This window comes from Xenopus tropicalis, chromosome 10 (genome assembly GCF_000004195.4).
Source record: "Xenopus tropicalis strain Nigerian chromosome 10, UCB_Xtro_10.0, whole genome shotgun sequence".
In the NCBI taxonomy this organism is placed as follows: domain Eukaryota; kingdom Metazoa; phylum Chordata; class Amphibia; order Anura; family Pipidae; genus Xenopus; species Xenopus tropicalis.
In genome coordinates, this window is record NC_030686.2 from 28,527,677 (window position 1) to 28,540,824 (window position 13,148).

Consider the following 13,148-nt stretch of genomic DNA (forward strand, 5'->3'; position numbering starts at 1 on the left):
TTATCAGTGGTTTAGGCACCAGTTGGGCCTATTCTGATTTGAATCAAGTTTTTTGTCTATTGCAAGTTGCTTATATTACATTTTATATTTTTAAATAGACTGTAAAAAATAGAGATATAGCATTTTGCATACTAGAAGAATTACATTTGCAAGTCTGCCTATACATGATATTTCCCTATATTTTGTTAGGAGGCTGCCACCTATTGGTTTCCAATATATGGCAATGTCTGTGGCAGTTGAATGTAAATTCTACCTTTTCCCTTATTATTGTTTATGAATCAGAAATAAAGCACAAGAGTGCAGGATATTACCACATATATGTATGAATGGTGTGGAAGCTTCCTATAGACACCAGCTGATGACCCAAGCCATGTGGCAGCTCTTTCATGTACAGAAGCTGTTTTGTGGGCACAGTGATTTCTGCCTTCATACTGTTTTTTTATGGTATGATAAATGCAATATTTATTTGTACTTAAGATATACAGTAGTTCATGCACAGGTTTACTGAAACTGTCTTTTTCCTTTCCACAGCTGGGAGCGGTTTAATGGCAAACTCCTCACCCTCTTTCATGGGAAGTTTCCTGAGCAGCAGCCTGGGTTCAGCAGCAGCATCAGCGCATCCAGCAGGAGCATCAAACTCCCCCCAAGAAACCACCTACAGGGGACCCCATGGAGCTGGCACCTCCCAGATCTGGTTCTCTCACTCCCATGAAGGTCAGTGACAGGGGAGAAAGTAACAATGACTAAGCGTGCAGCATCTGTGTGACTTTTGTAAGATGCCTCGTGGCTATGTGTGAAATGTGAAACATACTCCTTTTACTGCTTCCGCTTTCAAGACTATGTGGGTGCCCTTAGCAACTTGTGTCTATGTCAACCGGAGTTAACTATATTTTTTTTATTGTTTTCATATGCCAGGGATCTTGATATGCAACAAAAATTTAGTTTTTTTTTTTTTTTTCTTTTATGCACTGCTCCTTTATGAAACCGCAAGTCAAGATATTGACTGAAACTGTTATGGAATGGTCACATAACTTGTAACAAATGGAGCTTCTTAACATGAAAAACATATATTTTGTAAAAATTTAGTTGTTTTACAAGTTTACCGATACCATCATTTGCGGCCGAGATGTTTCTCCTGCGTGTGACTGACAGGGGTCACTGCTATTTCTGCACATAAAGATAGCACCACTTTTTGTCAGTCACATGGAGAACACCACCCATGTCCGTTATAGAGATATAAGCTAAGCAAAGGCAAGCTTCAGAATACTGCCTGTCTGTCAGTTTAATTTAAATAAGCTATTTGCTAAAAGTAGAAAATAAAGCAACTTGTATGCACCTTATTTAGTGAAGATGAAGGTGCTTGTCATGTTAGAACTGGGAGGGGGTAAACAAGTTCCTGCTTAGTGTTCCAGATACATTTAACAACTATACATGGATTGCAACATGCTGTGTGGAATTAAGGCAGGTTATAGTTGTTTTACGGGATGTTGCCTTAGATGCCACTTTAATTGCTTAGAATTCTGAGAACTTGCTATAACAAGTATACATTATAAAATAAAAGGTGAGCCGATTCCTATTCCACAGCAAGTGCAGAGGCCACTAATTGAGATAGATAACATTTTTAACTTGACACAAGTAGCAATTTAGGCCTCATAAGAAAAATATACACTTTACATAATGACCTCTCAGTTAAGGAAAATATCACCAAAAGCCTTAGATTGCTTCTCTAGTCATCACTTACCTCCCCTGTTTTGCTCTCTGTCCCTTTGAAAGGCAGAATTTTAAGTTTTTCTAAGCTTGTTCTATGCACTACTTATTTTATGTGGTGTTGTTTCAACAATGAATGCCTTCAATAGAATGGAAAAGGGCCAAGCAGAAATTAAGTATTAAAAGAAAAGGTACATGAATTATTAGTAGCCAGGTCTTTTGGCTTGAGGGCGTCCAATGGACATAAAGAATAAGTGTGTTTACTCTTTAGTAGTCTTGGGGTGTGGCAAATATTTGGGGAAATGGTCAGTCTTGTGGGGCTGTATGGCGTGTGGCAAATTAGGTATATTAGATTGTCACAACCTTCCTCTTTAAAATTATTAGGAAATACTCTGCTGATGGCATGTAATAATGATATTAGGCAAGTTTCATTTGCTACAGCACATATATAACAAAATAGAAAGAGTGCATTGGCCACAGCTTAAGTAATGTAAAATGGCAAGTGGCAAAGTGGCAAGGAGTGCCTCAAAAAATGGTGATTTTACAATATTTTATAGTTTGACTAGTCACCAGTACATTCCCTTTGCTTGATTTGGATTGGATCAGCAGATACTCTTGCAAGAAGAATTTGAAGCAGGGGCCCTCTTTACCTCTTGTATCAGTTACTGGTTGCTGTTTTGTATGTACAATTCTAATAATAACAGTTAAGAATCACCAATGTCCGTAATAAGGCCAATAGTTGAGCATTCAAGGCGGTAGGTTCAAATACAAATATTGCTTTTTAAATTGTTTGTTGTTTTGGAGCTTTCTGATACAGAAATGAGAACTCCTTTGTCTTTCATGGAACATCAGTTTCCTTGTTTTGTTCTGCTCCTTCATCAGCAACTAGAACATTTTGTCAAACAATAGAAAATGTTATCAGTGCCTTAGTTTTGTGTTATTTTGTCTCCACACACCTCTTCTCTGTTGAATTTCAAGAAACATTGTAGGTTATAACCTGCCCCTGCTACCATCATCTCCACCCATCTCCAAACTGGCTTGGCAGCATTGCAGAGAGACACCTGTAAGCTTGAGGGTTCTGCAGTGGGACAAGATAACCCCTAACCTTATTATAAGCCGACAACAGTTAACCTGAGGCTGGCTCATCATACTGCATTTCATCAATCTTGCTTGGGCAACTAACTATCTAAAACACAGTCGACTTTTTTTTCTGTAAAAATAAAACAGTACCTTGTACTTGATCCCAACTAAGATAGAATTGTTTTGCATCCAATAAGGATTAATTATATTGGGTTTGATTAATGTTTTATAGATTTTTTTTTAGTAGACTTAAGGTATGAAGATCTAAATTACGGAAAGACCCTTATCCGGAGAACCATTGGTCCCAAGCATTCTGGATAATGGGTCCTATAATTATTACTTTATTGAATATATTACAGTAGGGCAATGGTTCCCAAAACTGTGGGTCTGCCCCCAGTTAAAGCATAGACGAAGGTGGGGGGGGGGGGGATGCCAGGATCAAATACTATTTAGGGAGAATTACTGTCCTACATATATGCTTAATAATGACTGATTTAACAGTGTTTCCTAGATCTGTAACCTTATTATCATCCAAGCAGGGCCCTAACCAAAATCTGACGGCCACTGCACTAGGGCCTTCTCAGCAACACAGGGAAGTCTCTAAAACTGCCATAATGTTCTGTCATAGTAACACAGCACAAGTGAGGTTCATCATATATGGCTCTGTAGACCTCCTCTGATGCCACATGTGTCTTAGATCTAGAATACCAAAGATATTTATTTTTCTGGAGGTAAAATTGCACCTGTCAAACACTGACATTTGATAACAGCTCTTTCTTTAATACTCTTTAAAAAGACTTGGACCTTCGGCTCACTGGGGCAATTATTGCCTGACAGACGATAGGGCTTTCCAGAAATGATGGTTGCATGTGCCATAAGACACTTACACATGCATTTCTGTGTGAGTGGTTTTGTCCACTTTAATCTGTTTCTCTCTACAAAAAAAAAAAACAAACACATTTATATATCGTACAAAATGTCTGTGTGATTGGACCTAGCTAATATGCAGTTGGGATGGATTTTACTACTTTGTTGCTGGTGAGATGAGGCTTTCCATAAACCTGCACGTCCTTCTTTATGGGCAGAATAAGTGAGGCAGCCTGGAGGCATCTCTGATGTTTTGGAGACAATTCATTTTTGTTATCAAGGTGTTGAAAGTCGGTTTTGCTTGTGGGTAAAAAAAACAAAAAACTCCCATTGTATAAGGATAAACAGTTTCAGCCTTCAGGCTGAGGTAGGTATATCTTAAAAATACTTTTGGTATGTGTTTGTTAGCGTGTTATTTTAGCTTTTGTGTTTAGATCTTGCTTGTGCCTCAGCATTTGTATGCAGATCTATTCCATTATATAACTGTGCACTATGTGTGTATGGGGATGTATTATGTACACTCATGTGCCTATACATTAGTCCGTATCTCCATGTTGGTTTGTGTATCCGTGTCCAATATTTCAGCAGATCTTGTTCCATTCTATTTGTGTTCTATATTTTTGCTCTCGCTTTCCTTTTCCCTCCCGCTTTCCTTAGAACGTACAGACTGAAGAATGGGGGGGGGGGGGGCAATGTAATTCTGGTGTGGATTGTGCCAGCTGGCATCCTTTCAGAATAGCAGCTGGGCATGATGCCAGGGCCCTGAGCCAATACCACCTCCAGCTCTCACTTTCTTTAACTCTGCATGTCTCTGTCGCTCAGAGTCTGAACTAATTTCATAGCAGTTGGGGTGTGGCATTAGCCGGCCATGCCCTTAACCCTTCCTTGCCAAGATCACTACATGATGCCAAGAAGCATGTTAAGTTTAGGTTTTCCTCTCACTTATAAATAGAAATGTCCAGGAATTAAAAGGTTAATGCTTCCATGAAAGCAGAGCATTTCCAGTAGTAGGCTGAAGGATTGTGAAGTGGTTAAAACACTCCATATCTCCTCTTTGCCATCTGGGTTGAGAGAATCTGTCTACACTGTGCTTCAGTTCTCAAAAAATAAGCAAGACTCTAACAGGTATTGGTGCCAGGGGCATGTAAGAGGGCATTCGTGTGTGTGTGTATGTATGATTCCCTTTTAGGCCTGGACACATTGAATCTTGGAGCTATTCAATCCTCCCACTTATTTCACACACCCTTTCCAAGCTCACACAGCAATAGAATGGCCTTCACATCTGCTGCTGATCCGTTCTCAGCATGAACTTCCTGCTGCCCATCCTTTCTCATCACTCTCAGAGCTAGGGGCCAGAAATACAGAACCATTAACCCAATCCAACTTTAAATACTTGTGCGTGCTTATACATGTGGCACAGAATTTGTACAACTAAATGCATTTTTAAAGTCCTTACAGATATGGCCCCATTCAAAATTAATGATGAAAGCATTACCTCTACTGCTCTGCTTGCAAGGTTTTTCTTTCCGTGTGCTTTTGATTGTGATTAAAGCAATCCATCCGACTTTCATAAGCAAAGTCCAAAAAACGCCATTAAAATGAGGCACAGGAAACAGGTGCCACTCCAGCTGTTGTGGGGCTAAAGCGCATCGCTTCCCTTGGCAGCTTAGTCAACTGAAGGATGCATGAGCTGGCACCCATCAACAGCTGTGTCACTGTCTGCCTAATGCCAGGTTAAGTTTTATTTTGGGCCAGAGTCTGCAATCCCAGGCGCACAGATACTGAGAACGCTTCTGTACTGGACTTTGATGGATACCACATGCATTCTAAGCATCAAAATATATTTTGACACTTTCCTTTTTTTAAAAAACAAACAAACAAAACATTTTCCCTTATTCTAAAGGTGGCCATACACTTAGCAATTCCGATCCCACCCTCCACTGATGTTCAGTGCTGAATTGTCCAATATGGAGGTAGAAACAATAGAAATTTTACCTCCTTCTGCCGATTCAGCCCTGAACGTAGCTTTTGCTCGGGCGCCTTCAGTTGTGCCCAATCAAAATCTTTTAACCTGGCTGATCGACGAGCCGACCGATATCTGCAGCCTTTGTGATATTAGTCGCCTCGTCGAGTCGCCATGCACGCACCGAATATCATACAAAACGAGGTTTCGTACAATATTATCGGTGCGTGTATGGCTGGCTTAATTCTTGGATCTTACTTTGCTACCTTGCTATTATGCCCCCATGCTAATCTTGCACTGTTCTGTTTTCCACTAATATTCTGCTGGTCAATTTAGGGGGAAACCAGCTCATCCTTATCGTCTCAGGAGGTTGAGCAGATGACTTTTGGCAGACTTGGGCACTAAGGGCTTAATGCCTTGTCCTGTTGCTCTATAGCAGAATAACAATTTAGAAATGTGCTTTTCCTGGCTGTCCAGCAGGGTGTGGGTTATGAGCTGCTGAGACCGGTGGGGTGGGTCTCAGTCTGCAGAGAGTAAAAAGCTTGCGGATGTTAATGATCCCACGTACAGATGTTGTTATTGACACACAGCCTCCCTCCTCTTAGTAATCCACAGCCTGTTCCTCAGTGGTATCTGGGCAGCATGCAGAACAGCTTGCACTGGAACTGTACGCGGGACACAAATGTTAACCAGTTCACAGCTATAGTTCGTTCTTTAGTTAATGTGTACATGGAACTAAACGGTTATTTTTAATGAAGCAGCTTGTTGCCAAAGATCCCTGCAACTGAATCCAATTCCTATGTAGAACATGTGATGTGCTAGAAAGACAGGCAAAAGCACATAACCTCCACCACTTCACATGGTTATTTATACCATTGGGATTTACTTCATGGAGAGCCCATAGCGGACCAACCCCATTATCTAGCTTGAGAAGTTCATTATGTAGGGTGCCAGATATTGTGTTTATTACTACCATAAGCAAATGTTCAAAAGCTAACCTCTGATTGTCCAGATGTTTTCTTGCACTACAATAGCTTTTTTTTTTTTTTTTTTTTTAATTTTGGATACATTTGTAGCAAGGTGGGTGGGAAGTAGAAATGGCTGCCATTCCCAGAGAGCACAGGCTTTGGCAATGAAAGGAGTCTGACAAACGTAGTCAGTTGTTGCCAACTCCTCTGTATGGCTTTCTACAGTTACCTGGTGTATGTATTTGGAAATCAGTTCTTGTGTTTTGGCCTTTGGTCTTTTCACTCCTCCAGGGATCTCCTGTGGGTGTCAAGGAAATACCTGACGTTACCTTTCATGTGCCTGCCAATAAAGCTGGCAGTTTGCAGCGCATACTTTGTACTCAGCAGCCATAACCATGCGGCACAGCTACAATAACAACCTCACATACCATGTCTGAAATTCTTTTCTTGCCATCTACATTCATATTTGCTGGATTTGAGAATAAAGCACATGTTCTTGTTATTTTATACTTTATTTTATGTCTTATTTATTCCATATCATTGATACGTATTATGAAACTATCATGAACTAGAAGGGCATTGTTTTATTTCTAAAAGAGTGTATAGACTGAGGGACAACTGTGACTTTGCACAGGAGAGACATCCTGCTAAAGGGACATATCAATGTGGTGGCGCAGCACTAGAGGGATGTGCTACCGAAAGGATATACAGGTATTGTACCTCTTATCCAGAATGCTAGGGACCTGTGGTTTTTCGGGATTTTTCTGTCATTTGGATCTTCATACTTTATCTACTAAAAAATAATTTAAACACTAATTAAACCCAATAGGATGGTTTTCCTCCAACACAGATTCATTCTGTCTTTGTTAGGCTCAAGTGCAAGGTACTGTTTTATTATTACAGAGAAAAAGGAAATAACTTTTAAAGCAGAAGGAAAGGTCCCCAAAATTGTTGGGCACCCACCAGTGATTGCAATCGCTTACCTTATACCCCAGGCTGGGAGAAAAATGCCTAAAATTTTGGAACAATCTGATCAGTTCCCTGTATCTTTTCCTTGTGTTGCCATCTCATATTCTCTCTGATCTCCAGTCATTCCCATGGGACTCAACAAGGCTGCTGGTTAGAATAATAAGGAAAAATATAACTAAAATATAACGAACTTTCTTTAATGTAAACATCAATTCCTATAATTGCTCTTTGGGCTATGGTCTACTTTCTACATTTATAGCAATCCCTCCACCTTTCTTTCTCTTTGAAGCCTTGGGAAGAAGACTAAGTCACTCATAAAGTAACTAAAACTGCTGTAATGGAAGCCCTTTTAAACAGTCATGCAAGTGTGAATTTTAGTGTAGAATGCTTTATTACAGATATTCAGTACTAGCATTACATTAGCTAAGACAAATACAGAGAGGAGATTCAGAAATAGGGGTGCAGCTTTACCACAGTGCAGTAACTCATAGCAACTGAGACATCTGATTTTTTGTACTAATTGCATTTGATAGGTCAAATTTAATGTTGTCTGGTTCTATGGGTTAAGGTACTGGAGCAAAATTATGCCTAGGTTTATGGAATTCTTCCAGAATCTAGTAGATGGATAACACCTCTAAAGTTTTTCAAGAGAACATTGCTCACAGATAATAACCTTTTTTCATAGTTTGTTAGAATGTAGTATATATGTCATTGTATTGGTGTGTATTTTGCAACAAGGATAGAGAGGCAGTAATCTTGTATTCCCCATCATGCTGAGGGCAGACACTAAATGATTATTCAGTAGCAAATAAAGCCAATCCTGTTGTACGCATGCGTAACTCATACAAATAGCCCTAGCTGCTGCAAGCCCGTTATAATACAGCTCTGTAAGGCTGCTTCATTCACACTGTATATGTGCCATCTCTAGCCCTTATTCTGTTTCATCATTTTCTGGCATATACAATGTCTAGTTTGTGTCCCTTTTCTTGAATGAAGTCACTTCAGGGTTTGGCGTGGGCCTGAAGCTTCAAAGTGTCTGTACATTTTGTGCCCAAAGCTCCTCAGCCCCTGTGCCCTGGGAATTCCTAGAGCACAGCTGCACAGAACCTCATTCTGCAAAGCTCAGAACTGCTACTACTGTACTGGGGCTAGAGTCTTGGATGAGATACTTTGTTTCCATTGGGCAGCTGTTCTGATTCAAAAGAATTTACCCCCCTCCCCATAATCTCCTGCCAGCTCAAAGGGTACTTATTGTCTATTGGGGAAGCTTAACTGCACCAGGCATGGTCCCTACATGTGATAGCAGCCAGATTGTTTCTAACGCTGAGACTTTTCTGTACAAGGTATACGTACTATCATTCAGAGTTAAATCTGGGATGTGTATGGTCTCAATCCATGACTGAACTATGCTGGTACATAGTGTCACTATTTTAAAATGGTTTGTGTTTCCTCTTTCTCAGCTGACATTCCATAAATATTTAGGTGTCATTTAATAAGCTTCTGTCAATCTTGAATAGAAACTTCATAAAACAAGGTTTGGGAGAATCCAAAGATCGGGCTCTGATGTGCCCTGCCTGCCCACACTTTTTGGGTTTCTTCAGGAGGAAGAGGGGCCACATCACTACTGCGGGGAGTATTGTTGCTCTCTGCACTCGAAGAGGCAAAATTCCCATTCAAACAACAGAATTTTGTCTCTTACCAGGTCTTGCATTTTGCTGCCCCACCTACCGGCACTGCTACCCAAGCTTTTGCAGGAGATATATAATCCTAATATCCTAGTGTGTCATCAGCCTTAAGTGGCCCGTCGGGTGGCTCCCCTGGCTGGCCTACCTGACTGATATCTGGCCTAACGTTGGCCAGATCTTGATTGGGCAGGTTTGATTTTCTGTCAGATCTGGGAACGCATCGGCTTGTTGATGGGGTCCTCTGTCCGACTGCCCATATACCTGACATCTAAATTTGATCCAATTAACCCCATATCGGCCACCTTAAGTGGGCATATCGGGAGAAACGAGCAGATCTTACTGTGTGGCCACCTGTGTGTATGGCCACCTTTAGTCTCCACTTATATGCAACAAAGGGAACAGACTTGTGTGTAAATGTATCTAGAGGCAGCATCAAATGAAATCAGAATTACTATGTAAAAAAAAAAAAAAATGTTCTCCTACTTCCCCACAACATCTAATGGTGTGTTTAAGAGCCCTGCTATGCGGGACGAGAATTCCCCACTTCTCTCTGAAAATCTTACTGATGTGCCTGCAACCTAAAGCCGTTGTGTTGGCACTGAAATCCACCCCATGTGTCTGCACCCAGGCCGACTCAATGGTTCCAGGTGTTTGCACATCAAGCAGAGAATCCACCACATGTGTGTCCTCTCACCTGCCTGCTATAGCGCCAGAATGTTATTTCTAAGTTTCTTCCATGCCATCATGAGCCATGAAAATGCTGCAGGGCCAGGATCTATAGGACTACACACATGTACATGTTCACATTTTTGCCCCTGTTCTTTCTTAAAGCTGAAATACCTTTTCCTGATCAGGTTCATTTTAGGGGTATTATGCCTTTAAGTGTTGGTTGCCCTTGTCTAGTCTAAATTTGATACAGGCCACAATAGGTATTTGCAGCGTTTTTACTGCTACTTTACCCATAAGGTAGGAGCTTTGCTTGTGGCAAGTTGCCTTGATGTGAGGAAAAGAGTTTGGATTTAAGCAGATGTTTGCCTTTAATACCCCCCCACAGAAGGCACTGGAAAGTGCTGGGAGGCAGCGGATGAGTTAAGGGGTCAGGGGAAGGTTACACGTGGGAACAGGGCATCTGTGGCAAAGGAATTTACTGACTGGTGTTTACTTAAATGAAGGCCAGTAAAAGTCTTAACAACAAGCAATTAAAAGAGACAGCTGCAACAATTTAGTAAGACTCCAATCTCCATCCTTCTCCTCCTCCTCCTCCTCTGAGTGAAGATTGTTCCACTTCAGGTCAAAGGAATTTCACTGTTTGACTGCTTCACAGGACATTCTGCCTTAGCCATGAACTATATGTGTGTGTATACAGTATATATATATATATATATATCATATATAATTAGTTAGCCATGCATGGATCAGAGAACATTATCCTGTAATATATAGTCTATAGGGACACACATGCTCCTCACCTTGGTAATATGCAGATCTCTGTGACAGCAATGCTCCCTATAATGCACTTGCCACAGAATATAAGGCTTCCTCGCATACACTATAAGAGACCATTCACTGAGTATCTGGCACAATGTCACACCATGGCATCACTCTCGGTAACGGCTGTCACAGTGAAATGCATTCATAGTTTAATCAGCAGAAGAATAAAGAAGCATTTACATGGCTGACATTTTTAGAGCCCTGAGTCCTGCTAGTGATATGTGCACTGTGCACCCAGCTTCACCTCCCTCCCTTCTATTCATTTAGACAGAATGCAGTATAAATATGTTATACTGGGACTCTTAACCTATGTACTGGGACACAAAAATGGGTTCTCGTCTTTTACCTTACCCTGGCATTTAAACTACCAACATGTATTACCAGACTAGGTTTTGGGGTGAAAATACCAAACTTGATCATACCTTGATAAAAAGGTTAAGAAATACTGCTTTAAGCCAATAAATACATATGGCACTTGGTTTTATTCAGCAATAATGGGAGTTGTAAGTCTTTAAAAGCTGGGGGGATGCGGTTATAAGGTCCCTTCTGAAGACACATACTCCAGTTTTTACAGGAGTTCTTTGCCATACATAAATATCTACAATAGGCATCTAAAATGGAAATCGGGTGAAATGCAACACAGTGCAACCACAGTCCGCGTAAAGAAAGGTTCTTGTATAACTACAGAATGTCATATTAGTGAGCATTCTCCTCTTTTTGCTTCCCATTATGCGGATTAACCCTCGCCAAAGCTTTGCACTCTGAAGGGGGGGAAAACACTTCTTTATTTTGTGTGGGTGGGATGGAGCATGGCAGTCAAGCAGATCACTAATACCAGTGTCCTTGGCTGACAGGGGACAATTTACAACACACAGGCAACATCACACTTGACCACTTTCTGCAAATCTAATACACTGCCACTTTTGTGAAATGTAACTTTGCAAAGGTGATATTATTACCTTGCTTGTGTGCTTTCATGCAGCCTGGGGACACTTCCCCAACATTCTTTCCTTTCCTGTTCTTTTCCCCTCAATTAGCAAGTAGGGTTGCACAAAATTCACAATAAAAGTATAAACTTCTAATCTAAAGTCATGTGATAATTTAAAAAGTCATGAGATGATTATGGTTTGGATTGTTTGTCCAGGCACTTCTGCAAAAAATAAGCAAAAGGTAATTGCTTCACTATGTTACTGAAAAGCAAATGCAAGCAACATCTATTGTAACCCTTAAAATATTAGTGGTATAATTTGTGAAATCCGATAAAAGCTTTTGTTATTGCACTAACGTTTATATCCTAAAGAATGCCTCCCATAATTCTTTGCACTTTGTATTAATTTTTTGTCTTTTGTTTCTGGGTCCAGGTTATCCCCGTTTCTCCGCCAGCCTGGCCTCTACATTTCTGCCTATGAGCCACCTGGACCACGGGAACAGCAATGTCTTGTACGGGCAGCATCGTTTTTATGAGTCCCAGAAAGGCAAGTGTAATATCTAGCCACCTTTTCTATTACTGACCCTGGTCTGTATGTTTCCTGATGGTTAGATTTGGGGCACTCGCACATTTACAAGTAAGACATAAGAATTAGATATTTCATAAAGATATACAGGGTCGGACTTGGGGGGTGCAGGGCCCACTAGAGCTTCTGCCTTAGGGGCCCCTGCACCCCTCCAATGGCCCCTGCCGCCTTCACACAAGCCCCCCCCCCCAGAGCCTCCAACACCCTCCCCTGAGCATGCCTAAATGAAACTCACCTGTGGCGCCTTGGGGGAGGCAGACCGGCGGATCGCGGGAGTGCCCTGGGGGCTTCGGGTCTAGGCCGCTGGGGGCCAGCGGCCCAGTCAGACGCTGAATATATACTGAAACTGCTGATCAGTCAGTGCCCCACTGGGCCCCTTATACCACATGAGCTCCCCACCTGTCCCTGTGTCTGCTTTCTTTATACTTATGCAATAAATTAAAGGGTGTACCACTAAACAATGTTGGGGCATAGTCGCATGTGATGTAGGGTCTGGGTCTGCTTCTCTCTGTCTACATTTTGTAGGCAGGCGGAGAGAGGCTGATCTGCTCTTATACACTCCTGTGTGTATCTCCACTGATGGGCACAGTGGCAGCCTAAATGTAGCTACATACAGTGTATACTGCCACAAACCCAAACGTAAATTTCGAAAAAAACGTAACAAAAAAAAAATTCAAACTTTTCTCAAAAAACCATAGTAAATAATGGGCCACTGAATATGTTCTGTTTTAGCACAGGGTTGTTGTGTAAGGGATTTAAAACTTACATACTTGATGAAATTCCTGGTTTTGATAAGAACAGGTGGGAGGCCAGCAGCCCCACCCAACTGATGCTAAAAGTCTCCATGCTTTTTCCATCTCCTGTGCTAAAGAAAGCTCCTAAAGTAGGATAGCAACTTTCGCAA

General features: G+C 41.2%; 1 protein-coding gene across 6 annotated transcripts in view; it reads left to right on the forward strand.

Moving 5' to 3' along the window:
• bahcc1 (BAH domain and coiled-coil containing 1) overlaps positions 1–13,148 on the forward strand; it is a 104,192-nt gene that overhangs the window by 53,779 nt on the left and 37,265 nt on the right. For all 6 annotated transcript variants that reach the window (XM_004916357.4, XM_004916356.4, XM_012967538.3 and 3 more), the window contains exons 3-4: positions 532–714; positions 12,092–12,205. In XM_004916357.4, coding sequence (XP_004916414.2) covers positions 532–714; positions 12,092–12,205 — 297 coding nt within the window. The remainder of the gene's footprint in view (positions 1–531; positions 715–12,091; positions 12,206–13,148) is intronic.